Here is a 27,476-nt window from a genome sequence, read left to right as displayed (position 1 = left end):
CAAAACTTTATACACAACATTAAAAGACATCAGGCATTAAATTTGATTTTCAGAAGCACCAACTGTGGCTGAGTAGCACCTCTTAACATCAAAATCTCCTTCTTGTGTTTATCTTTAAATCTAGAATGAGGGATTTGAGTTGCTGATTTCAGAAGCATGAAGCATCAAGTCCAAACCTACGTGGCCTGTTCATGGTTACAGGATGTTGMAATACCTGTGGCAGGATCAAACCTGGTGGATTCATGACTTGTATCAGGAAAGAACCAGATTAAAGCAAGTTGGAATTGCACTGCCTGCAATGCAATGAAGAGGGATCAAAGTTACCTTTAAAGACAACACTCAGACACCCAAGATTAGCCGTGCCAGCACAGCTGCAAAACTCTCCTGGGAAGCACGGTAAATTGTGAGCTCCATTACAGGGCAGTGAGAGAGCTACTAGTCTTCAACTAGCTAGTTTAAAGTTTGCTTCTGTAGAGTTACTTTGTACAGGGACTGCAGGAGAGCTGAACTCACATCTGCTTGGTCACCCAGGGCCAGGAGGCCACCTTGGCAGCTGTCTGGCAGCTGTGAGACTTGTGCTATTCCTCATCCCCGCACAGATGAAAACCTCCAATATTATGACTTCTTCAGTCCAATTCTTTTCTAGCTTAGGTTGACTTTCCCCTCTATCTATGTAGCCTCACTGTTCTCCTAATTTTCAGGAGAGAGCAAGCATCAAGCATGTCCTTCGGTCCCCTGACCAGTTGCCAGCTCTGCCATCAGAGGAGCAGCATCTCTCTATCTCCCAGACAGTTTTGCAATTAAATTTTAAAGAGTGCTACTCACTCATGTTTTTCATAGTAGGCTTTCAAATCACCTGGCAGCTCGCTACCATAATGTAATCCTTTCTGTGTGAGTCTCCTAAGTTAGTCTCATTAATTTTGAATATTACAGTTTTCCTGTATTATTCTCTCACATCTCAAGGTTAGTTTGTTCTGTTGGGATTTCTTGTAGGGATCTCAGTGCTTTGCCTTGTGTTTTGTATCTTCCTGTGTTATCTTTAGGAAAATTTGTAACTAATTACACTACGATGCTTTTATTTTTTAAGCTTTTTGTTTCTTAGTTCAAATAAACTAATTTCCTTATTACCACTGCCAGAAAGGATCTCCATAAACTTTTAAAGAAGGACCTGGCTGACATAAAGAAAAACTCTGGACTCCTTTGGGGACACAAGGAAATAAAAGCAAATCTGACAGCAATAGAAAGCTGTCACCTGCTCTGGGATAAGGAGGAGACTGGCAGCCCAGTGGAAGCAGCAGCCTCTTTAGAGGAAGGAGCTCTTCTGACCACCCGGAGGTCTTGCCAGCTAAGGGAGGAAAAAAGAATTTGACTTCCATGAATATGTCCTATAGAGAGAATTATAGAGAGTACCAGGAGCTCTGCTCATTCCTAGAGCAAATTCTGTGTCCATGCCAAATCTGCTGCCAGGCTGAAGGTGGGAGTAAAAGCACCAAACAGAGCATTTCCTGGCAATAACTCCTGTGATCTGGGAAAATTTTTGCCTTTCAGCATATATAGCAATAACAACACTGTATGATATTTTATAATTATATAATATATATCACCTATTATATACTATATATTGTAAACTACAATTTATATATATRTATGTTACTCCACTAATGTAAACTAACATCTCCAGGAGACTCAGCTAACTATGAATGCACAAGACCTTGAATGAARTTAATTTGCTCTAATCTTCTTCTCAGTCATGGCTGTATATTTGAGAAATTCAGCCAAACATGCACTTTGATGTAGCTCTCCCCCAGACAACAGTGACAGCAGGCCAGATTCGTGCCTGGGGTAAGCCTATGGGCTTCGCATCACTGGATCTCTTCAGTGAACAACTTTATTCTCTTTAAAGAATTGCACTTCTATTTTCACACTTCTATGTGTCCAGTCTGGGAGTGTGCTTGGGATTTCTAATTACTCTGCAGTATGGTTTCTTCAGATTTCCAAAACTGATCAAAAAGAGCACCTAGTGAAGAGGTAAAGAATATGGGCCAGATCCCCAGGTGACGTGAAAGTAGTCGATCTCTACTGAAGTAAAAAAATTAAATAAGAATTAATCCTACTTTTTTTCTCTATAATTATATGTTTCAAGTTTGAAAAGTTACAGTGATGAGAACTGAGAAATATCACTGCACAGATGTACTCCTGTGATGATCTATGTTACCACAGGAAAACTGCTTATCTTCTTTCTAGAAGACAAACTAAATGTAAAAAATGTAATTCATAATGCTAAATAAAAATAATTATGAYAATATATAAGGTAGGGGCAGCCAAATACCTACACACTTCAGTATCAACTATGTCTGCAAACTGTCAACCCAAAAAGGTCATTAAAATAATCTGCCCTTTTATCAAGAACAAACTCTCGCTGACTGATACTGCTGACTACATGATGCTAATTCCAGCCACCTCTGAAAGCTAAATTAACCCTTTCCTGGGTGCCACGTATACCATGTATGAGATGTGGACTGTTTTGATGCAAATCTGGTTCTTTTTCCACCAAAAATGTTTTCAGTAAATTCTGCAGCTCATTAGCTGTGGAACAAGCTGTTCATCTTATTGCTATTTTGCCTTCAACCAGCTACTACCCCCTTCATGGAGATACATTTCCATTACCTTCAGAGGTAACCACTAGCTGGGMCTGGAGGAAAAATACTACTGAGTATGATCTGTATTTCCCTTACAGAGGACCCTGTCCCTACACGGTAGTGCCAAAACACTCGACTCCTATTAACTTCAGCATGAGATAGCAGAGACTTCACTACTAGCATTCAACATTTTTCAGGTTTGCATCCTTCACAGACTTCCACAGATACTAGTAACAATTTCAATAATGAGTAGGGATTTTGATGGCTTACTTTATGTTATATAAATGCATATGAGGCTACCGGATCTAATGACAGAGCTGCAGATCTGCTTACCTGAAAGATAAGACCCTTTACACATCATAACCCCCCCCTAGCAACATCCCACACAGCTTTCAGCATCCCCAGTGCGCTCGAAGGTAACTCTAAACACTTCTCTCTGATAAAAAATAATGTATGCCTTTTGCCAAAACTTCAAACCGACTGATGCTGGGAGGTTTCCAGATTAGATGGATTCCTCTCAAATATTTGTTTTACATGATAGATTATTTATAAGAGATTTCAAATGCTCCATCCTTGAGTCAATAGCTGACTCCACAGCTTTCGCGTATCACTGTCCCTTTTGATTTCCCTTGGTTTTCTTTCCTTGAGATCAAGGTGATCTATTTTTAGTACGGGGACTGGTTAAGTGAGGAGTTGCTATAGTGACAGATAGCTGATACAAACCCAGTCCCACTGCAATTCCTCAAGCTGGTAAATGAATACTTCTCCAAGTGGGGCAGCGGCTCAGGGATGCCCAGACACTGCTTAGCTCAGGGTTGCATTAGTAACTGTCCAGGGCTCTCAAGGCCGCACTTCATTTGTACAAAATAGCCAGAAGGCAGCCTTTAACTCCGAGTGCCTTCTGCATGCTACACAACTCRCTCTGCCTTTGTCAGACCAACGAATGATTTGGTGTTGCTCCGTCTTGGTGTTCACAGTGCTCTCCTTCCACTGGTCTGCTGATATGAATCGGCTGTACAACCGGCCATAGCTTATAAAAACAAGGGCAAATGTATGTCAACACTGAGAATTTGGTGGGAAAAGATCCATGACCAGGAGAATGGCAACTCCAGCTTTCCTCACAACTGGAACAGTTGAGATACCCACAAAATCACAGAAATGTTGGTTGGAACAGACCTCTGGTGACCTCCACTCCAGCCTCCTGCTTGAAACTGGTCTATWATCAATCTAGACCAGGTCAGTCATGCTTTGTCTAGGTGACTCTTGAAAACCTCCAAGGATGGAGAGTCCACAACTGCTTTGGGTTACCTGTGCCAGTGCAGCACCACCCTCCATGTTTCTACTAATATGCAATCTGAACCTCTTCAGCCACAAATTCTATCTGTTGTTTTACCATCTATCACTTCCAAAAAGAGTTTGTCTCTAGTATCTTTTTAATTCCACCCAAGGTCGTTGCAGGCTGCTATTAGATTGCCCCTTAGCCTTCTCTTTGCTGGACAAAAACAGCCCTAGTGCCTCATCCTCTTCTCACAGGTCAGGTGCTCTAGGCTCATGACTATCTTAGTGATGCTCCAGGGAAACCCTCTCCAGTTTCTAAGCAATTTTTGGACTAGGGTACCACAAACTGGACACACCATTCCAGGTGCAGCCATACTACCAACAGGCAGAGGGGGGTGATAACTTTCCTTGACTGGACTGCTCCATTCCTCTAATGCAGTCCAGGACATAATGGCAGTAGATGTTTGGATCATTTTCAACATGGTATCCACCATAACCCCAAGGTCCTTTTCTGTAGAGCTGCTATTCAGTCATGCCCAGCATCAGATCATTTCACCCCAGATGAGGCACTTCTTGTTCAYGAGATTTCTCTTGGCCAATYCTCAAGTTTCCCAAGGTCYCTCAAGATTGAAGGTCWGTTGCTCGGGGTGCTAACYATCACCCAATTCAGTATCTCTCACYRACCYGTTGACAGTTCAYTCTGTCATCCAGGTCACTAACGAATATTAGTCCCAATATTGATTCCTGAGTGTTGACTATACCTAGTTTCAGGTATTTCCCTTGGAAAACATCCGTACTATTCCAACCTCCTATCSTTAAAGCTCAGTCCTTCTGTCAGTGAGGCTGGCACAGTCCTGGCCTCTGACACCCTATGTTTTTGCCACTATTGCAGCAAGAGCCTTGCAATTTCAAACTTTCACCATGTYCATCTGTCTCATGAATCCTGTTGACTCTGCGTCTCACTTACCCATGTTCCCTTATCTCTATTTCTTAAATTGGTTTCTTGTACTAATCTTGTTCATTACCTCTAATTATACCACACATAACAATTTTGGCAAGAGTTTTAATTGCCTGTGGGATAGACAGCATTATATGAAAACACTGAAATGGAATTGAACTTTGCTGTATGATGGAAGTCCATCTCCTTCCAGAGTTCTGCGATAGACTAGTTCTCAGTTTATTTCTTGCTGACACCTCTTAGCATTTTGCCAGCCCATGTGATGGCTGCATCTACTTGGGAACTGCGCATGGTGTAGTATCAGCTCGTAAGTTTGTTCCCATTAGCTCGAGTGAATGTCAGAGTCAGAAGTCTCTGATGTTTGCATATCTACAAATGCGTGCAGCAGAAGCTTTCCTCCCGCTAGCGCTTTTTGAAGGCCCAATGTCTATCCATCATGTGGGAGACTAAGATGCTACTGCACTAACCCACGGCCCTAGAAGTCAGAGGCAGCCCCCAGCCATTCCTGCACCTAAGCTGAGGCCTGCAGCATTCACTGCAGCTTTCTCCCTGCTGTCACAGTAACTCGGAGCCAGCAGAAAGCAACAGAGACACCACAAATCATCCYGTCCCTCTCCAAGAGCATCACAGCCAGGAAAGGCAGCGCTTCTCCCGAGAGTCCTCTGTACCATAATTCCCTCACTGACCAAAATAAAACCATGGGGCCAGACGGACAGGATCCATGAAACAATCCTTGTAGCTCTGAGCGTTTCAAAAGCTTCCTTGTTACCACACTGAGAACATACTCCTGGGAAACAGCAGTTTTTGAACGCCTGGAAAATTCTCTGAAGAAACAACAGCTTAATTAACATGAGCTATTCCTTTCATCCATCCTGGAGCTAAATCACTGTAACTGTACCAAAGTAAGAGCAGCAGAAAAAGGAYTAAGATGGGAACTCTTCTGTGCCAGCGTGGGATGCACTGCCGGGCTGTGTCCTCGCACCAAGTAAGGCCACGTGACCTTGCCAGCGTGGAGAACCCAAGCCTCAAAGCCAAGCCTGCCGACAGCGTGGTGATGTCTCACGGAGCAGAGCCTCATCTCTTGAGACTTAAGCCTTCGCGTTTCAGTGCAGCTCCGTAATGACAATAAAGTGGCTAAAACAATTTTGAGAAGTTAAATCACACTGCTCACAGCACTTCTGAGTCCTTGAGCTGCTTTTAGGTTGGACAGGAATAAAGGTGAAAGTAGCCACGTAGAAAACAGCTGAATCCTAGTAATTCCTGGGATTTGCTGACCCAATAAACCTGACAAACAAGCTGCCTTAACAACATCTTTTAAATTGCATTCTTGGGCAATTCACTGAAACTTTGAGCAGGGAGTCAATAGTCCAAAACATTGATTTCTAATTAAACAAAAGCACCTACCTGCCTAAATGCTATTGTCAAGAGGAATTTTATGCTGTGCAAACAGATCTGTTTTGGAAATTTGCTTTTAACCTCTGGCAAAAGCATTTATAATATGGATGTACGGAAGTGCAAATAAATTGTGGTATCGGTTAGTACACTCAGATCAAGTTGGAAGTCAACCTAGGATAACAGCTTCTCATACAGAAATTCTTCTGAAAGTCAGGGCCTTGGAAAAATACAAGTAAAGAAGAAGGGGGAAAAAAATCACAACACTACTCCAAACTGGTACAATAAGGCTGAAACTAATCTTGATCACACACTGAAATCAGTAATTCCAGTGATTCTCGGCACATAAATGGTGATTATCTAGCATTCAGCATGAAGGGACTCCAGGCTGCAGTCTTTAAACCAAGATGTCATATAGGTAAGTGTTGTCTGCATTATACTCTTTTCACCTTTATAACTAAAAAATGAATCAAATAATTAATTATATGACAAGATAACACAGATATTTTTCCAGGCTTATATACAGATTTCCTCTGTACATTGGAAGTGACCTTCAACCTCAGGGAATCTTCTTTCTTTGCCTCATACTTGTATTTCACTGCTTTATCTAGATTTAATCCCAAGATTTGCTTTTAGTTTTTCTTTGTCTTTCAGGGATAATATTCCTCTTGTTCTGCCAAATGACACCATTTGAAYAGCATCAAAATTAAAGAAAAATATACCTTATATATAAAAGACAGTAATAAACTGAAGTGTCTTTTCTGCTGCATCTGCCTTGGGGAGGCAAATACACGCACTGACAGGCACTAATGTCCAACACCTGAAAGCCGAATTCAGTGGAAGGTCCATAGCCACAAGGACCCCCCGGGCACTCCTGCTGCTTAAAACCAGCACCGTTTCCAAAAGGCCCCACCAAAGGGAATGTCCTGCTCTGCTCYGAGGCTGGCCCAGCTCATCTCACCCACTGCAGACAGTACTGGCATCAGCATGGCAATGCTGACTAATGTCATTTACAGTAATATAAATATTCTGCATTGAACATTGCAAATAGGTGCACAGAGCTGCATGGAGCCCCCGTAGGGCTGGGGAGGAAGYGTCAGTGGGTAGGTCCATTTGTAGGAATGATCTGTAAGTCTGTCCTTCAAAAGGACTTACTGCATTTTCACATCTATCAATCACCTGCCTTTCAGACAAAAGTAATGTTTGAAAAGAAATTACTTGGATTATTGGCACCCTCAGATAACTCTTTCTGAGGAGCCTACATTCCTTTAAGGCAACATAAGGGTGATGAAAAGGCTCAGGAGGAAGGAGGTTACCCAGCTCTGCACCAGGGGCGAGGGAGGACTCTGCTCAATGTACCTTGCTTTGAATCTCATGTCTGCTTTTAACCAGAACCACCACCAAATTAGCGGAGGYTTTGTGGGGTTTATTACTATTGGCATACACCAACACCTGCCTGAAAATACCTTGCTGCTTGTAYTGCTCCATGGGTACAACCCTTCTCTCCACATTCAGAGTGCCTTTGGGTGTGAGGATTCATGTGAGTATCTACCCTGGTGGTGTGTGCCAGAAAGCAGCAGGAGAGCGAACACATGGAAGCAGAACAGGGTGGGAAAAGGTCTCCGATATTTCACTGAACTCCTCTCTGCTTTTCTGCTCCCTGACAACCAGCTGCACAAGCTTCACAGCTCCCAGGTCCTGGAGCTCTCTTTAGTACAAGATTAATTGGCACTGATCAGTCAGGGCTGCACATTTTCTAAAACCTCTGTCAGCTCAACAGAGCATGAAAACTAGTTGAGAAAATCATTAACAAACTGAAGAGGTCCCGGTGTCTGATGCTGATAGTTGCCCAGTCTCTTGTAGCTGCTTTTAAGGAGCAGTTTCCGTTCTTTTGTCTTTTACTCTCATCGCTGGAGTGCCGTACACCGGGAATGCACAGCAACCTCATCACTCTCATTTCTCCAGGAATTTTGTCACCGTGGTTTCTTCCCCATTGCCTCATATCAGAAACATCCTACCAGAATGACAAACATCTCAGCTCGGGTCCTCCCACCASTAGCACCACCTGCTTTGGCAGAAAATGTCTGATGGGCTACAGCTCCCCAGGCCAGAGGAGCAGGAGTTCAGCTGGTGCCTCCTGTTGCAGCCACTTCCCCCTTCCTGCCATTTCTCRGCGCAACAACCTGCAACCAGTATCTATCTCAACTGTGCTGACAACGTGTGATTGGAGCCAGTCTGAAGCAYCGCCTTGTTCTACATTTGCACCATCACTGCACTTAAACGCTGTAAGCCGTGCGCCTGTTGGCTCAGTGTAACTCCATGCCGTGGACTGTTATCTAAGCTGGGTGCAGAGTCACGCATAACATGGTAACCACACACAGTAGTCACCAATGTGATTGTCCCATCTCTGCTGTCAGGAGGGAAGAGGCCATGATTTCTCTGCTCTACAMACAATCCAAACTCACCCCCGGCTCCAGCTATCAGGGAAGGACAACGATTAGCTGTGGAAGAAACTCAGAGCGTTTCTGACCACGTGGAGAAGACGTTTCCATAGGACTCGAACCACAAAGATGCTTTAAACATACTCCAAAATACAGTATCCAGTACCTTAGGTCTAGAGACCCCGGAGCCCCCTCATCGCCATGCAGGTCAGAAGGGACAAAGCAGAGACCTGGCACCCGTGGCAGGAAGGAGGAAATGTGCAGCTGGGACCTCGAGGCTGGGTGCATTTTGTATAATTCCAGACATCGCAGCTGTGAAAATCCCAGCCCTTCTCTGCCACTTGGTGGAGACCTCAAGCTCCCGGATCTCTCTGCCGGTGGCTCCTCTTTACGGGCAAAGCTACCAACCTTCGCCTCGCAGYGCTTCCTCCTCACGTTCACATCTCACTCTTGTTCACGCCACTCTCCTTCACTTTTCTACATGCTCTCCATTTCTGCTCTGTTCTGGGCCATGCTGAGGTCTCTTCCCGCTGTTCACTCGGCATGCGGGGACTGATGGGGACTTAGAGAGATCCTAGTTTATCTCCATGGTTGGCAACTCTACCTCCACTTCTCTGCCGAGAAGTCAACCTCTTCATCGGTGCAGAGGAAATACTGGGCTTAGCTCAACTGATTTCTATAAGAAAGCACTATTTGAGAAACATTTTAGTTGCAATGGCATTTACCCCAAGAAAGAAAGCACTCTGGCCCAGGCCTCTTTACAAAGATGAACAGACTCTTACAGGAGGTGGCTGAGAAAAATCAGAAGTGACAGAACACGCCGTTCTGGGGTACCGCTGGCCCTTTGTCTATCTTTCCCTGCCCATCTCGTTGCTGAAAAGAATTATCAAAACCATTCAGCAAGCCCGCGGCTGAATGCACCACCGTGCACCTGCACGATCGCAAGAGGAGGAGCAGGGCGGACACGGGCCGAGCCCGGTGCGCGCCCTGCGGGAGCCGCGCTGGCACGAAACGCTTCCCGTAGCCACCTCCACCCCGTTCTGCTTGGAAAGCACAACCCAGATTGCTACGGGGAAGGCACCGGCGCGTGCCCGAGCCAGGTGAGCCACTGAGGCTGCTTCTTGCAAATGCTCCTACATGATCCTAAATAAAAAAAAGCATTTGCAAGCATTAACCTGCTTCCCGAGAGGAAGCCAGGCTCCGGAGGGATCGCAGAGGCAATCCCAGCAGCAGCYTGGTGGCCTCCATTCAGGAGGACAAGGTGAAGCAGGGAACTGACCTGGTTGTGCTTTGCAGGAATAATTTATGCAAATTTGGTAGCGTAAATGTATTTATAATTCTGTCTGCGTACCACATAGCTAGATTAATGTGAGAGTCTGCTCCTCAAAGCTAGTTAGGCTGCTCGTTACCTGTTGGATTATAAACCATGTAACTCACAGCACCGAGGAGCCCAAAATACAGTAAAGCCCTTTCACAACACCRAAACTTTTCAGCCAACTTTGGGAAAGGACAATGAAGGAGGAACATATTTTTTGGCCTATTACGCTTTCAGATCTTTTCATAACCCTATCAAAAATGTGGAAGGTTCCCATAGCCAATGCTCCTGCTGCAGGATGAGTTATTTTCTCTGCAGAGGAAGATTAGCAGCGGGTTCAGAGCTCGCCTCCAAGGAAGTTTACTTGCAACGCTCTGCTCATACCAGCATCAAATCCTTTTGCAGATGTTGGCTATCGCCAACTTATTGATGGGGAAGAAGATTAATTAATAGCTCAAAGTGCCATTAATCACTCAGTCAACAAGTCACACACATGCTTCTGCCCAYGGGAATTTAGGAGTGTGAATCAGAACTTGAGAATATTTCTGTAGATCTGGGCAATCTATAAAACAGATCTTGCCCCCTTCTTGCATAAAGGCTCTGTCGCCTGCCTCTGTACATCTCGCTTACGCTGTGAAACTCTAAAGACCGGRTTGCATCTCATTCGCATCAGCTTGAGCTTAACATCACGTCAGCACAAACACACTCAGACTGGTTTAGGGAAATTCAGAATGAGGTGCAGTACCTTAGCTTTAAAAACACTTAATTGTATAAAATAGGTTTAAAAAAAAAAAAAAAGGAAAACCATTTTTTTAGGGGGAGACATTAAAAACAACTCAAATGATCACCAAATAAATTTCAAAACAGTAAGTAATAGAAATTCAAGCTTTCTGGACGGACAGCCACTCCTCATCCATCAAYAGCAACTCCTCCTCGCTAAATCCGCATGCACCTCTACAGCCCGTCCATGTGGTCCACCACGTCTCCTACCTTGGTCATTCTGCTGAGTTTAATGCAGTGACTCCTGCCTGACACAGGGTAAAAAGAGCCTTGCAGAGCCGTCAGCCTCAGTGAACTTGTCTGCCTGACTCAGTAGAACATCATTTTAAAGCACTGTAGTCACGGGACAGAGTCTCTCRGCAGAACTCATGGTCTTCTGGGAACCAGAGAGCTCTAAAACAACTCCCGTCAGTCAGCGTAGGAAATACATTAAACATTATACTCCTCCAGCAGCCTTAAGAAACACGTCTAGATCCTGCCAAAACACTCCCTGTGTCCCGGCCAATTTATCCTTATCTGATACACAGATATTATCTCCCACACAACTCAGCACCTGTCCTGTATCAACAACCAGGGAAACTTCTAACTGAGAAACTGCAATTAATTGCAACTGCAGCACAACTGCATTGGAAACTACAGTACCACAAGGACATGTTTTAAAATGGATTACTTATCAGATGGCTATGCAATTTCTCTGTACTGAAAATCTGTCTTTCAAGCTRTAATGTTGGCCCTAACTCATCATTTAGTTACAGTTTTTCAATTAAAGGTACACTAGTCTGAAGTACACAGCTGACAGCCCTGTAGACTGCATTTCATAAAGTTTACTGCAAAGTGTACTGTAACGTTTCCCCTAAAAATCATTTCTGACTTGTGTTACAGCTGTGAGTTTAGCTTTTCCCCTCTGGGGCAAAATCCCATTAAAAYACTCTCCAGTATTTACCGCACAACGCGTCAGTGAAATTAGGAAGTGCAAAACTCGATACCACCCCACTGCACGCTCCCACGGAGTAACGTCCTTGAGGATGGGGAACGCAGACGGTCCCTACCTAGCAGGCTACGAGGGTCGGACTGGCGCCTCTCRGAGCTTTTGCACTGCTCCTTTCCTCTCTTGCTTCCTCTAAAACTGCCAAAACGCTTCATGAGCTGCAACATGCACCCAAGCAGCAGCAGCAGCTGTCAGGCATACCCAGCACCGAAGGAGAAAACGCAGACCGGACCGAAAGGCAGCACGAGGGGCAGGGAAAGGCGCCGCTTACACCGCCAGCCCGAGCGCGAGGAAATAAAACTTCGGAAAGACCATGTGGCTGGGGAAAAAAAAAAAAGAAAGAAAAAAGCGCGGCGCGCTGGAAATCCAGCTCGAACGTGCTTGGTTTAGTCTTTGCAGAGAGCGGCCCCGCAGCGAGTTGCCAAACCTCGCAGGCAACGCTCTGCCGGTCTTAATTGCAGCGTACAGTGACGAGCCTGCAAATATCTGCGGCCGCCGGGAGAGGTTCGACGTCTGTGCTCCTTGCAGCAGCAGAGCTCCTATCCACCAGCCGTCAGAAGCCTCCGAGACCGAAGCAAAATGTCCCGGTGGATCAGCTCAGGCGGAAAAGGTCAGTAACCRGCTGAGAAGTTCCCTCCTTTTAAAAACCACTAACTATGCAAAGGAGCCCCCGGCCCTCTTGAAGGCAACTGTCATGTGCAGTTCTGCATGATGACTCTTCAAAAAGGCTGTAAAAGGAAACCGCGCCGGTACGGACAATTCTTGGCAGCAGGCGGCCGGGGCACGCTCGCACYGGGCCATGACATCACCCGACTATTTTGATTCACGCGCGCTAGGTCTTCGCGGCCACGGCGTAGTAGAGCTGCGTATCGACAAGCTCGCAAGCGCCCGGCCCTCCGCGACTAATGACTAACGGACTAATGGGCAAGAGCTGCTGCCAGTTCATGAAAAGAAGGCAGATACCTTCTGGAAACTGCAGCCGGGGCCGCGTACCGGCTGTACGTACGCGCCGGGCAGAGATCGCCCCGCTCACGTTTGCTGCCTGCAAAGCAGGAGGCGCGCAGGGCGGCCGCCTGCAACACGAGCGGATTAAAATCTGCCTTGTGGTCTTTCTAAAGAGACAAATTTTCACGGGGCTCTTACTCCCCCGTACGGGGCAGGGGCGTATTATGGTTGGCTCCGAGGTTGTAGATGTAGAGCTGTTTTATTTTAGGAAAGGGCTGAAGACTGTGGGCTGGATCTCRAGCAGCTGGAAACAAGTGCAGGCACAAATCGAGGCATGGTCAAACTGCCGTGCCCAATCTTTCTAAGATTACAGCAAAAGCAAATGCTCTGGGGAAAAAAAAAAAAGGCTTTATTTTTAAAGTTACAGAGCATGAGCTTCTCCTCCAGACTTCACTGGAGCTTGAGGATCAGTTCTGTCAAAAATCAAACCCTGTATGAATAACAAGAGTCTCATTTTTTTCATTCCTGGGAGGAGCTAAAGGACATACCACCTTTTCCCTTCCCAAAGAAGCATACCTCTTTCTTTCATGCCCACAATTGCTGGCATGACTTAATATCATTAGAAAGAAGAAAAAAATGGCCAAAATTATTGGGGAAAAGACTTCTGTYAACATAGTGTCCTTGCAAGCTACAGTCTTTCAGAAAGAGGTGTGTCACGAAGGCATCAGTGCAAGAATGTCCCAGGGCTTCAGGTAGCCTGAGCAAAGCTGCAGAAGGGACAACAGGTTCCTCAGCCACCTTCAGCACTTGCTTACATTACTCTAGGGAGAACATGGGAGAGGGCAGTACAGAGGGCTACTTTGTTCTTCAACCTATTAAATAAAATAATCAACGTACTTATTAACAAGACACTTAATTATCTTCCAGGTAGGGCTGTCACTATATCCAAGCGAGGAACTAGAACAACTAAGTTAAGGCTCTTCACAATCTTCCCCCTCCTGACTTGTCCTCCTATCCCCTTTTAACCCAGTCTTTGTGCTCTCAGCAGTGAATGCCTCAGMCACAAATTTCAGCTCTGCATATAAAGATCTCAGTGCTTTTCACCAAACGACAACCTTCTGCAACCTGTTTGCATGCTGCTTTCTAGAAGCTTGTTCTCCAACCCTTCCCTTGGGGCTCACAGCTAATCTGGTGCAAAGAAGAAGCAGGTGGAGCAATGAAGAAGTGTTTAAGGCTCAGTAGGGGAAAGTCAGGGTTACCTAAATACTTTTCTCATTGTAAGAAGTGCCAAGCCCATCACGCCCTGCCCGGACTTGTGTGACAGTCATATTGAGTTCTGCACGCTCCATCTTCCTTGTCCCTTCCCTGCCTTCTGCCACTCTTGTGCCACCAAGCCTGAGTCAGGCTCTGTGTCATGATCTGTGTTGTGGGCCAGCTCTCAAGCTACTCCCATAACAGCAATGGCCTTTACAGTCTTTCTCATTTGAAAAACATTTCCCCAATATCAAAACTGACTCTTCCTTGCTGCAATTTAAGTCCACTGCTTCTTGTCTTATGTGCTGTGCACATGGAGAACAGATCGTTCCCTTCTGCTCTGGAGCAGCCTTCTATGCATTTGGAGATGGTTACCAAGTTCCCCTGCCAGCCTTCRCTTGGCCAAAGACAYAAACAACACTCCCTACACCACCAAYGTGATCTGGACATCAAGTTTCTCCTCCTCATTCCTTAGTGGCCAAAGTACTGCTGAGAATGACTTACTGTCATCAGCAACCAAATAATTTAAATCCCTTTTTAATGAGATAAAAATTGGTATTGCTTCAGCACAGAAACAGCCCCCTTTTGGCCAAAGCCAAGGATAAACAGTAGCTTAGTAGCTGATGACCTTTTCCAGCAGGGCCATTGCACCAGGAGGGCTCATTTCCCCTAATTTAGAAAGGCAGTAAGACCCTAACGTTTCTCCACAGAGCTACCAGAAAATGAGACAGCACTGACTTTCACAGTAATTTGTTAAAAAAAAAACCCAGTATGTGTGTTGAGTATGATCATTTTATCTCCCACAGCTAATGTTTGAGCAGATATTAGAGCATTTACACCAGCTACTACATCTTCTTAATGATTCCAATGGAAGGCTCTTGTAAAACTAATAATAAAAAGCTGGGCTTCAAAGAGCTCCTTTGAGGCCATCTAAATTCTGCAGGTCAAAACCACCAATCCCTACCAAACAACCATGAAGWGGACTCTTGTCGAGCTACCTTAAAGTCTCCCAAATTAGTTATAGCACGTTATATTTKTTTTGAGCTACAGGAGAAAAAAAACACCTCACTCTAGGAGGCGCCAAGCACACAACATCTTAATAAACYGATTTTGGGAGAGGGAACCAACACACGTGCACGTGTATGAAATGCTTCCCTACAATCCTGGACACTCGAGCGAAACAACATTATGCAGACATGTTGTCCAAGCAAAGCAACATGCTGAATCTGCTTCTCTTCACACTTGATTTCCCCCGTTTCGGAAGCAGCAGGAATTTTTCTTAAGTGGAGACTAGAGCAGAGCAAGGGAAAGAGAGACACCTCTTTCCACTATCTTTCTGTAATTCAGAGGGGCACATGAGGAGAGGAGGGTCAGGGCAAGAGGCACCTTCAGTCCAACCTGCGAAAGGCCTCTACTGCTCCCAGGTGSCCCGGAAAGAGCTCAGAGGTGGGGAGCGCTGCTCCCTCTTCTTGCCACTTCCTGCTCTTCAATTCCCCTTCTCCCAGGATAAAAGCACATTTTGCATCCTTCCACTGCCACAGCAGTGATTTAAGGTGATCCTTTAGTCCCAAACGCAACAAAAATCTTCCTTGTTTTGAAGGTGATGTAAAGATTTGTTCTACAAGGTAGATCTGGGTTTTGAGGGTTAAGGTTTGGTCTCCTGCCCTTATTGGCAATGTGGAAGACGCCGTAGCAGAGCRGAGCACAACCGGCAGGCGATGGCTGCGTCATCAGAGTTTTGAAACGCAATAGCTGATCCACTCATCGCAAGGAGGTGTAAAGTCTGTATGATGGTGCAAATACTGTGCAAAAACACAGCACTGTTCTCTGCCTTGTYCTCCTTAAAATTATCCGTAAGCTAGAATTACTCTAAATTTCTCTTCTCAATTCTGTAGACAGATGCTGGTAAAATTATCATTTCCTATCACTGTCATTGGCAGGGAGGCATGCCCACAGGCCTCATAACACCACACTCGTTTTAACTCGTTTTAACTGCAACTGTATTTTATATAAATAGAAAATTGGGAAAATATTAAAATAACCCTCAAAGAAATACGTAAAAGAAACCTTTCCTTTAAAAAACAAAATCCTCTAGACTATAAGTGATGCAATGCCCTACAAGAGAAACACGTTTTGCCTGAACACCACTTGCACACTCTTTGAAGAGACCATACTGCCTGCATTTTCAAAGAGAAATACRAACTACCAGTTTCTCCATCTGGTGCGAGGCCAGCTCACACTCCATAAAAGAATTTCGAGTTTATGATTCCAAGCTGGGCTCAATTACTTTCCATAATCATAACCAAGTGTTTCACTGTAATGAGGTTTTGTCTTTATTCCTTTTTTTTTATATAAGCTTCATGCTGCTTTCACTGTGCATTAAAACAGATTTCAGTCTCTGAAGCTGTCGGGCTGGCACTGCTTGGGCTTGAAAACTATGAAAGTTTAATTTTACTTAATTTTAGAAGACCCAAAGGTGTATACTAGATTCTCCAGCTCACTTGGTAAATTACTGATAAAGCACATTGCTGGTATCTTTGCGATATTTTTTCTATTATACCCTTCCAGGGCTTACAATATGAACCAGCAGGAATAGGATTAACAGCAATGGTAGAGTTGGTATATTGRTGATTTCTAGGAAGAAAAATACTGTATTTCAGGCTCAGAGTACATATCTGAAAAGACCAATAAGCTGGGACGGATGAATTTGATCCCATCCAAATGGTAACCCTATCATTTCCCCACATCTCATTAATAAGCGGTGCTGCGCACGTTTGCAGCGCTCGCTCTTTCAGCGCTATCATTTGTAATGTGAAAACGGGGCTCCTCCAYACGCCAGAGTCTCGCTGGGCTCCAAAGAGCAAACCAGTATTTGATCCAATAATTACAGTATGTCTAGTGTGACAAACACAAATCCTAAAACTTCGTAAATTCTCAAACATCTCAKCAGGAGCTTTTACAAGAAATACTAGAGGCAGCAAAGTTTATTAGAAACATTTTCCTCCTTGCATTTTTCTCACTTCTTTGTGAGAAGGGGGAGGGGCTCAGTTACGACAAAATACAATTTGGTGACAAACATGCACATTTGAAGCAACGCCCTCATCCTGACATCCAGCCASGAAGACAAGATTTCAAAGTCATTTCAAATTCTCTGTCCAGCCCTCTGCTCCCTGCAATGAGCAGGAGAATCTAGATACACACAAACTAAGGTGACCAAGAGACTCGTCTCGCTTGGAATCATTATTATCTGCTATTTTGGGTTGAAAATCAGCTGAAGTGTTCCCTAACAACAGGGAAGGCAGACAGTGCCATTTTGGGGTTGACAGGATCCCACAGCGGGCTCGTTCCTACGACACAGCGGATACAGGGAGGCTAATGCCTGAGAAGTTTTCCTCAGTCCTGACTCCACAACTTCACTGATGATGCTCCTGATCTGCAGCGAGGAGACAAAGCGGGATCTCGCCCTGTTTGGCTGCAAGACAAGGAATGAACCAGTCACCAGGAGCTCCGAAGGTCAAGCCTGCAACAGCTTGATGGCAAAGGAGTTTCCTTCCGTGCAGCTTTCCTGGTCCGGGCTGAGAGCCTGAGGACCTTGTTCAGACTAGCTAAAGCTGCCTTTCAGTGCAGGGGTTTACACAGCATGGACATCTGTTAACGCCGGACAACCCCATTCTGTTGACAGTGAACACACAGGCTGGTAGCTCTAGATGGGTGTTGGTCCGAATCGCTCATCGAACGCAAGCACAAAGCTCCCCAAATCCCAACGACTGGCTTGCGCAGCTACAGCAAGGGCTTCAACTACTTACTAAATAGCCACAGGCTCTATATTGACAGGAGCGACTAAAGACATTACMCAGGACTGGATCTCAATCCAGCGAACTAAATACAGGCATAACGCCAGAAGGAGAAATTCCTGAGGGATCATCCAACGCTACACCGCCATCACAAGCGGGACTGCTCCAGCAAGGGGATTATAACAGAACTGGAGGAATCCACCGGGTGCAGATGCTTCCAACCTCCCGCACAGCATCTCCACATTGCGCCCCAGGTCTGCGTGTTCATCCAGTCCCTAACAAATACCGCAGATCTTCATTTGCTGGTTAAGAAACAATTCAAGGGCATAAAAAAAAATTTACCAAAGAAGAAAAACTTGCCCTTATTTTTTCTATAAATTAATGACTCCGAAGTATCCTTAGTTGTGACTGAGGGACAAGTACCCTGTTTACTTTTACATTACGAATAATTCCAAAACCCAGCAAACTCGCCCTGTTAACTCTGCCGTTCAAGGCGATAAACTGCTCACGGACCATCACCAACGCTTAGCTTTCCTATTGCACATTTTTATCTTTAGCACTACACCAAAGATGCAAGCCGCACGATTTGTAACTTCGTTGCACAGAGCGACTTCCCCGAAGTCCYGCAGGAGGCTGGCAAGGGGCCGGACAGGAACCGACTCAAGGCGGAGGGCTGTCGGACTAGTCCGTTCTGCTTCTTCCTCTGCAAGAACGCGCCGTGTTGTTCACGCTGCTGTAAAGCATTACGTGCATCACGTGGCTGTCTCCCAGGCTGGAGCTCCAAAGAGATTACTCAACCCAGATCACTGACGATCTGCCAGAGCAGATGGAAGCACACAGGAGGAAACATTCATTATCACATACATGAGGTCTGGAAGAGAAATCATTYAAAATCTTTCTAGCTCTTCTTTTCTTTTTCTTTCTTTTTTTTTCTGAGGTTTTTGCATCCAGACCAAACAACAAGTTTGTTAGCAAAAGAGCCTTTACAGAATTTTTAAGACTAATGCACAGTTAGAAAGATCCTCCAGCTTACTGACATGGTGGTAGAGGGATTCAGCAATCTGCCAGCGCACGAAAGGAAAGATTGGGAACAGCCTGAGACAGAGGCCATGACGGGAGTGACCGGTCTCAAAGCGACCAGTCCGAATAATGTCTACGATGGTCTAGAAACCASCCAAGTCCCGCTCTTTGCTGCAGCGGGTGCCGTCACCCTCTCTTCAGCGACRCCCGCCTCTGCCTCCTTCGGTGCTGGGTTAGCTCAGCAGCACCRCGGCGCGATCGCACTGCTCTTCTCACCTGGTCACGCTCACTTGAAAACCACCTAAACTAGTACTACTGAGGACCAGACCTTGTCGCACAGTGCCACCAGGCTCCCAGATCTGGGCACAGCCGCCGGCGTTCAGGCAGAAAGCACTAACAAAATACCCATCGGGAGGGCAGAGGAGGGGGAAGGAGCGCGGGCAACGCACAGGCGACGGAATTTCCAGGGCTCTGTTCCGCTCTCCGATCTGCTGCCGGGCCACCGCTCGACCACGGACAACCTTCCAAAGCTCCGCCGGACGAGACGCCTTCCTCAGGCGGGCAGTGGGTCTCACGCTTCGAGCGATCCTTCTTCCACTCTTATCTATTAACCAGAAAGGGAATTAAAAATCTTAAAGAAAAATGCAAGCCTAGACCTCAGGAAGTAGGTATTTATGATGACTGCAGAGCCTGGCTTTCCCTTCCGTTTATTTGCTGCCTATTACAAGCCTCGGCGTTYAAAAGGCAAACAGCAAAATCCCCGGGGAGTTCAGATGTCTCCACGCGTTGCTCAGACCGGGACAGGGCAGAAGCAGAGCCGGCAGCAACAACCCCCCTGTCCACAGCGACCAAACTCCCACCGGCCTCCGCAGCAGAAAGCAGGCTCACCGGCAGGGCAGCTTGGCTTCTCAGGCACTACTCCTACCGATCTTCTGAGTGGTTTTTCCTGCGTATCTTCCCCAAAGCTTCCTTCAGCCCTCCCTATTTGCAGTCCCCTGTTAGAAAATCCACACTCTCGAACTACTCCTCCCCACGGCCCGGTTGTTGCCACTGGCCTTGGCCGTGCGAGGACCTCAAGCACAACCTGGAGGTGATCGGGCTGCAGAAGAGGTTTGCAGATGGAGCTGGCAGCGGAGGCGGATGCTCCTAGCAGCTTCGCCCCGTGCAACGTCCCTGCCAGCCCCGCTGCAGCTCAGGCCACCGACCTGCTCCATGTGGCACAACGCAAACCCGGCACGGGAGGGACAGCGCAGGGTACGCGGGAGTCGGCCGGGCTTTSTGCAGCTCAGCTGCTCCCCTGGATCTCCTCCGGCCGCTCCTAAGGTGCTTAGCTCCTTAGCAAGCAGTGAGCTAAATACCACCGCAGGCAGCAGCGAGTTTTCCTGGGTTTTGCTTTGCTCGACCTAACCCATCGGGAAGCTCGGTGCGTCTCCCGGGTCCGCTTGGGTGACGGTCACGGGAGGCCACGCGCTTCCCCGGCAGACGGGCGGCTTCGCTGCTGCTCTGCGAGCACAAAACGTGCCGCTGTGGCCGGGGAGCGCTCCCGTCTCCCTGCCTCGGGCTAAGAGTGAGGCTGGCTCATCACACACTTTCATAGCTTCGCGGATGCGGGAAACGGGTCAGCTTTACTGTACTGACACTTTCAGCACAAAGAGCACTTGCTTTTCGGGGAACTTGCCTGACCGACGCAACGAGAACCAGCAGTAACCCAAGGGGGTGCATGCACCCTGTGCCCATCTGTCACACCTTATCTCCGGACAAGGGCAAACGCAGGGACGCTCTCCCCCAGCGTATTAGCTTTATTAGCATATTAACGAGGGTCCTAAGCTCTTTTGGCCACTTTGCATTTGTGTTGTACTGGCAACAACAGGAGGAAAAAAAAAAAAAAAAAAAGCAGAGGCTTTCTCAGCCTGGCCAAGGACTTCTCTAATCCTGCAGCCCATAGCGCAGTGGCAGACATTGCTTATAAACCTCTTAATCAAATACGATCGATTCCCTAATGCACATTAAGTGTCCGTGTCCAAGGGAGCAGATAAGGAACTCTCGGGGAAATGAAGTGCCTGGTTTGAAAAGAGGCAGGGAATCCACACACTTTCCTAGCCATAAACTCATCAAAGGCTCCAAACCTTGAATTTTTGCAAGATGTGCATGTGCTATTCATTGCCAAGCCTCGCATCTGCTAGATGGATGAGAAATTATTTCCTAAGGATTTCAGGGATGTCAGGCATTTTCTTTTTTAGTGTGACCATAAAGTGGCACAAGCTGTCAGCAGCACTGGCGGTAGTTTAACAAAAAACGTTGACGTTGCCTGGATACTAAGTCCCATTCCTTTCTAGGATTTGCCTGTGTGTCTGCATTTGACAGCAATAACTCCGCAGGATTTTAGTTTTTCTTTAAGATTGTGAGAGCCCTGCAAATATCTCTCCGTATTCAGCCCCCTTCCTCTCCCTCCTCCCCYCTTTTCGGCTTTGTAAAATGCAAACTAATTCCTTGACCATAATAAAGCCATAAATACGAAGCCATAAAAATAGTTTTCTATCCTTCTTTTTCCRAGGTTAATCTTTTCAGTTATATAAGCACTTCATAAAATAGCACAGAGAAAGTATATGAGAATCTGTTTATGTGATTAGGACTTGGCCCCTTCTCTACTACGTCCCAATGACAGTATTTTACGCTTTGCATTTGCCACCGCTGAGGTTCTCTCTGTGACCTCCAAAGCAGCACACAGCAAAATTTAGCATTGTTTTTCATGGGGTACTTACAAAAAAACATCAGGCTGGGTATCCATGGGGCCTTGGGAAAAGGAGYGTTATTAAGTACCTGCCAATTTTGCATGACAGTGGGTGGATTCCAGATCTTGCAGATGGCAAAAGTCCAGCTACTCCAAAGGGAAGAAAAATTCCTCCCCATCTCTCCCTTTACTGCTGTTCTGCTCCAAATATGCCTTGTGCCTTGGTGTGCAGAAACAGTCCTGGATGCCATTTACTGAAGTGCTGCAGTGTCCTATTATCTTTTATGGTAAAGAATTTGGAGGGACTTGAGAGAGGGCTTCAGGCAGAAGTGAATATACAGAATGCAGCATAAAACTTATTCCTGGCAGCTAGGTGACAGAAAATTTAAAAAACCCATTACAGACCAGTTTGCCAGTCAGATCCCCGAAATGTTCCCTAAGTGCAGAACAGCATATAGTTACCTTGGTGTTCTGCAGAGGCAGATTTTGGGGACCTGCAGGGTTATTTTCCAAAGGGGATGATGTGCAGCTTGGATACTTTCTTTYAGTGCAGCTTGTTTTATTTGTTCTACATACCACAGGCTTTCACTACCCAAGCAGGCAACCTCACCCATCCAGTTCTCTCCTTCAATAATCTCATCCCCCCAAACCAGCGCCCCATTCCTAGAGAGCAGGTCTGGGTTCGAGCAGGTTTGAGACACGTAGAAGCACAGGGCATGCTCTTCTGCTCCTTGCAATCGCTCCTCCAAAAGGTTCCCCATATCATGACTTTCAACATCATGACAGCATCACTTCAAGCAAGTAAATGATGCTCGRATGCTACAAGGGAAGATTTTCTGAGTCCAATCATGAGATACCATAACCTATAATCCCTCCGATYGACGCCAATCGCAAAACAGTGCATTCAGAAGTGAAGTTCATCTGCTCGCAGTAACCCTGCTTCCCTCCTCATTGCAGCAGTAGTAGACAGGAGATTTTATACCTTGTGCCAACCTCCAGCAGTTTTTGCGGGTGAAGAGCAGACACCTTCCTGCCACAGCCCTCCCAGTTCCACTGTTTGACCACCAGTAAAAAATGTACACGGAAAAGCTACTAACACTGTCAAAAGCAGACAGAAAGCTTGAAACAGAAGTAAATTTCCCAGAAGATTGTGCATCTTTCTTTCAATTTTACAACTGGAACGGACAAAACAGCAGCGATTTGCAGTGGAAGAGGCAGGGAGACGCCTGAACGGGCTCCTCGGGCCGTTGGAGACGAGGGCTTCGGCGGTCCTCCAGCTCCAGCCTCTTGCRGCTGGGAAACGCAAGCGCGCTCGGCGCTGCTTGGCGGCTGCAGAAGCCGGTAGAGGGAGGCAGCGCCAGGAACGAGCGTTCGGGAGGTTTAACGGGCGCCCGAGGAAGAGCCCGCAGCCTCCCCCTTGCACCCGCCCTCCTCAAGCGCAAAATGCAACACGGGAGCAGGAGCCGGAAACTTGTGCGGCAGCAAACCGGGAATCCCGGTGCGCACGAGAGTTTCGATCGCCTCTTTAAAAATTACTGGTGGCAGGTAGATGCCGCTTTTTCAAAGGTGAGAGCCTAACTATAGCCAAAGTATGTTTAAAGGAAATCTGCCGAATTGCAAAAAAGGCCGCTCAGCAGGAATCCTTCTGCAACACACGCTGCAGCCCGGTACGCTGGGGCCTGCAGGAGAGAGGCGCTCGGCTGTTCGGGGCGGGATTTTCGCCGCRGTAGCTTCTGGCTCTTCCAAACGAAGCCCCAGACACTCTGCCTCCAAACTCATGCCATAGCCACGGGCCGGTTTAACAACAGCGTGAACGGCCCSCGCCGTCACATCTGACCAACGCGAACCATCAGCTTGTTCGTTAGCCTTTAGTGCAGGTACTTTAATGGTACGGACTTGTCTTAATAACGTTATCCCATGCCAATAAACCGCAGTTGGAGGGAGAGCCGGGCTAAATGCCCCAGGGAGCCAGGCCAGCTTCCCCAGGATCTGCACTCCCCCAGCCTCTCCCTGGTTGCCCCAGTGCCGCAGAAGCTGTCCCGGGTCACCCAGACAGCTGCTTATCCCGTAGCCCTGGCTTCGATCCTTTCTCTAAATTCAGATTTCTGCAATATCTATTCCTACCTGTCTTTGCTTCATGCTACAAATTTGCTGACAATTCACATACTTTTTTCTGCRGTTTGGGTTTCTGATTCAAAAAATTTAGAAAGCTGTACAAACTGGCCTGCACTAATCCCCAGCATTTGCTTGAAAGCTTTCTGTGATCGCCAGTGAATGTACAAGATGTCAGAGGTACGATAATCCCCATTATTTAAGTTTTTAAGGAGGGAAGGGCCATAATTAGTTTTTTCTCAATGAGTGTGCCTTTGACTGCAGAGGAAGTAGGGTTTTCCTCTAGCTTTGAAGTAATAAAAACAACACTGTAAAACTTTGTTGCCCACACAGGAAACTATTCCTTATTGCTCACCACCTTCAAAACATCACGTGCAAATATCACAGAAATCGTCCAGAATCTTTCCTCTCTTTTTCTTCTTCTTTTTTATTTTTAATTGAAATGGCCCTTTTTTGTTCAAGTCAACTGGCTTCCTAGCATAGGTATCTCAGCAAGGATCTTTGATATTAACTTCAGACATCCAAGTTTGGAAATTGTTTCCAATATGTTCAGAAGTTAATGGTCAAAACTTACTCCATATAATTCTTTCAGAAAGGCAGTTGTAGTAAATTGGGTTAGTTTAATATCCTTAGCACAGCAGAATTTGCCTTCCCAAGGGCAGAAGCCACATTTTAATTAGCTCTGCTGGAAGCAGCAGAACCTTCTTCCAGGGAGGAGATGAAAAGACCAGCTAACTGCTCACCTCAATGCTTATTCATTTTGAAGTTCGCTTTGCCAAACAAGTTGAGGCMAGTGCTGAATGGCAACCAGCTGCCAGTGCCTTGCTAAGAACTCTGCACTTCAGTGCCAAAACTCTGCTCTTACTTCCCATCTACRTGCTCCACTCGTTCGTGCCTTTTGGCGTTCAGAAACCCTCGGAGGCGAGGTGGCCGCTCGGTGCACACCTCTCCTCTGACAAGCATGAAGAGGGAAGGTGCCCCATATAAAAGACAAACACTTAATAAATAAGATTTTAGAGAGGGATTTTTCTGCATAGATTGAAGTCATTTTAGGCCATGGGCACGGCACACTGCCTTGGTAGGATGGTGGCGGCGAGTCCTCCATGGCTCTAAGGCAGGCGAGTGGCTCTTGGGCTCTGCAGRGGGCACGTCGGGCTGGAAAAGCCACTGGAGCACCTACATAACCACAAACAGTATCAACTGTTTGAGTTACAGTTAAGGTTGCTAACTGCAATTCACTCACCATTAAACAGATCTGTTAAAAGACCATGAACATTAAGAGCTATGGAAACCTTATACTAAGGTTAAGTCAACACATCTGACACCAAACCGTATGGCCGGCTCACAGAGGCAACTAAGGAGAACTGTTCACAACAACCCTGAAACAAGAGTCACGAATAGCAGCATTTGCCGACRCGCATGTGAGTAACGGCTTCCCTTCCTGCAGGTTCCCCAGGAGAAACCGGTCATCTTAGGACAGCCGCATCTGCTGATGCACTTACAGGCCTGTGTTGATACCGAGGGCCATGATGAACCCTCCTGGGACTATGAGAGGAGAACTTGGTTTCCTGAACAAATCGAGAAATTATTGCTGTTGTGTACATCGGAGTTAGGGCTGCTTTTAGCCCGTTCTGTTTGAATGCGTGCAACGCAAAGGAAAAGTAAGCACTTAACGCCCCACGTAGAGTCGGCCAGCGCTGGTGGGAGGGGAGAGCCGTTCGTCTCCTGACCCATGCTAGAGCTCCCAGGCACACAGAGCTGTACAACCCAACTGGTGGGTCAGTCCGTTTATAAGACTGGCAGAAACATCTCATATGCTGGCTTGCAAACTAGAGATGGTGCTCCTGAGTGCTTTACAAACCCCATCCTGGAGACCCAAACAGAATAAACTTTGGGGAGCATGAACCTCAATCCAATGTGCATGTATGTTCCTGTGACTAATAAGACACTTTTCCAAACTTGAATTGGGTCCTCTGCATAGTGCTGACCTTCACTTAATACATCCYACACTTTGTCAGGAAACTTCTCAAAAGTTTTGCTTGATTATCAAAACACCTGCAATAACAGTTACTGGTTCCCAACACATATACTGTCTTATATAGGATACGTTATTCAAATAAATTTCTTTAAAGAGTTTGATAGTTGGGAATCATTCATAAAACAATGTCCAAAAAAAACAGACCCAAGTTTCATTTTCTGCCATCAGTAAAAGACCTTGCCTGTCTTGTTTTTATTGTAAACTAAGCATATGACCTCCAGCTGATGTGTTGATTATTTTAAGCACCATAAAATCCAAAACAGTTAATTCATTAGGCTAGAAAATCCTAAATCAATTAATTTTACAAAGTGACATCTTTGTTCTCCTCTGCTTTGGACAAAAGCAGACTAGTGAGCTTTAGTTGGATAAAGAGCAGTATGGAAGACTTTTAGTTTCATTACCTAGATCYAGAAGTAAAGGAATTAGTTAGATAAGATCCAATGACGCTAACGTACTTTTGGTATTACACAGTCTCCGCAGCCCTTTCATCTCTGTAAAACTGCAATTACAATAAGGCCTCACGTTAGATCTCCCAATCCATTCTGATAATCATTTGACTTACTGATGGTGATGGGGAAAAATAAAACCCTTAACCTGGCACCATGCAGAGCTTTACACTGCAAACGGTGTGCTGTGCTTTTTCACATCCCCTTGTTCCAGCAACATCCAATCTGCCTTCAAATTTGCTGTGTRCATCAAATGGGTCAACAGCTCCATAGCTGGATGATTCCCAGCTCCAACCAATGACTGAATTGAAATATATGCTACAAGCGCTCCTGGCCCACTTCATGCCTCACGTATTGGAAGTGACTCGCACTGAAGCAGATGAGAAGAGTTCATTCATGTGGTGGCTCAMACTAGCTCAGACTGACGGGGCTGCCTATGCCTACCTCTTATGCAAATGGATTGCTAGAAATAGCAGAAACATTGTCCCTGAAAGTCCACAAGTATAACTGATATGGATGCTGTTGCCAGGCCGCTCTCCATCATCTTTGAAAAGTCATGGAGAACTGGAGAGGTGCCTGAGGACTSGAAGAAAGCCARTGTCACTCCAGTCTTCAAAAAGGGCAAGRARGAGGACCCAGGCAACTAYAGGCYRGTCAGCCTCACCTCCATCCCTGRAAAGGTGATGGAACAGCTCATTCTGGAGGTCATCTCCAGACATATGGAAGAAAAGAAGGTGATCAGGAGTAGCCAGCATGGATTCYCCAAGGGGAAATCCTGCTTAACCAACCTCATMGCCTTCTCTGATGGAATGACTGGCTGGGTTGATGAGGGSRRAGCAGTGGACGTTGTGTRCCTTGACTTCAGCAAGGCTTTTGACACTGTCYCCCATAACATCCTCCTAGAGAAGCTCAAGAAGTGTGGGTTAGATGAGTGGACAATGAGATGGATTGAGAACTGGCTGAAAGGCAGAGCTCAGAGGGTCATCATCAGTGGTGTGGAGTCTAGTTGGAGGCCTGTGGCTAGTGGCGTTCCCCAGGGCTCAGTATTSGGTCCCATCYTGTTCAACTTCTTCATCAATGAYCTGGATGAGSRGACGGAGCGAGTTTGCYGATGATACCAAGCTGGGAGGAGTGGCTGATACACCTGAGGGCTGTGCTGCCATTCAGAGAGACCTGGACARGCTGGAGAGGTGGGCAGAGAGGAACCTCCTGAAGTTCAACAAGGGCAAGTGCAGAGTCCTGCACCTAGGGAGAAATAACCCCAGGCACCAGTGCAAGCTGGGGGCTGACCTTCTGGAGAGCAGCTCTGCAGAGAAGGACCTGGGAGTGCTGGTGCATGGTCAAC

At 46.4% G+C, this 27,476-nt stretch overlaps 1 protein-coding gene across 5 annotated transcripts in view; it reads right to left on the bottom strand.

Annotated features, from left to right (window-relative positions):
* Positions 1-27,476, bottom strand: part of PRKAG2 (protein kinase AMP-activated non-catalytic subunit gamma 2) — a 215,860-nt gene that overhangs the window by 101,593 nt on the left and 86,791 nt on the right. Inside the window, exon 1 of one of the 5 annotated variants that reach the window (XM_085316453.1) lies at positions 11,853-12,401. The exons of 3 other annotated variants lie outside the window; for them this stretch is intronic. In XM_085316453.1, coding sequence (XP_085172579.1) covers positions 11,853-11,958 — 106 coding nt within the window. In that variant the 5' untranslated portion in view covers positions 11,959-12,401. Of the gene's footprint in view, positions 1-11,852; positions 12,402-27,476 lie in introns of those variants that run through there. One more of the 5 variants, XM_085316454.1, reaches the window with a different exon arrangement.

This window comes from Rhea americana, unplaced genomic scaffold (genome assembly GCF_003343005.1).
Source record: "Rhea americana isolate MKP2758 unplaced genomic scaffold, rheAme1 scaffold_47, whole genome shotgun sequence".
Classification (NCBI taxonomy): domain Eukaryota; kingdom Metazoa; phylum Chordata; class Aves; order Rheiformes; family Rheidae; genus Rhea; species Rhea americana.
Note: the sequence above shows the minus strand (reverse complement) of the source record. Positions and strands in the feature narration are given on the sequence as shown.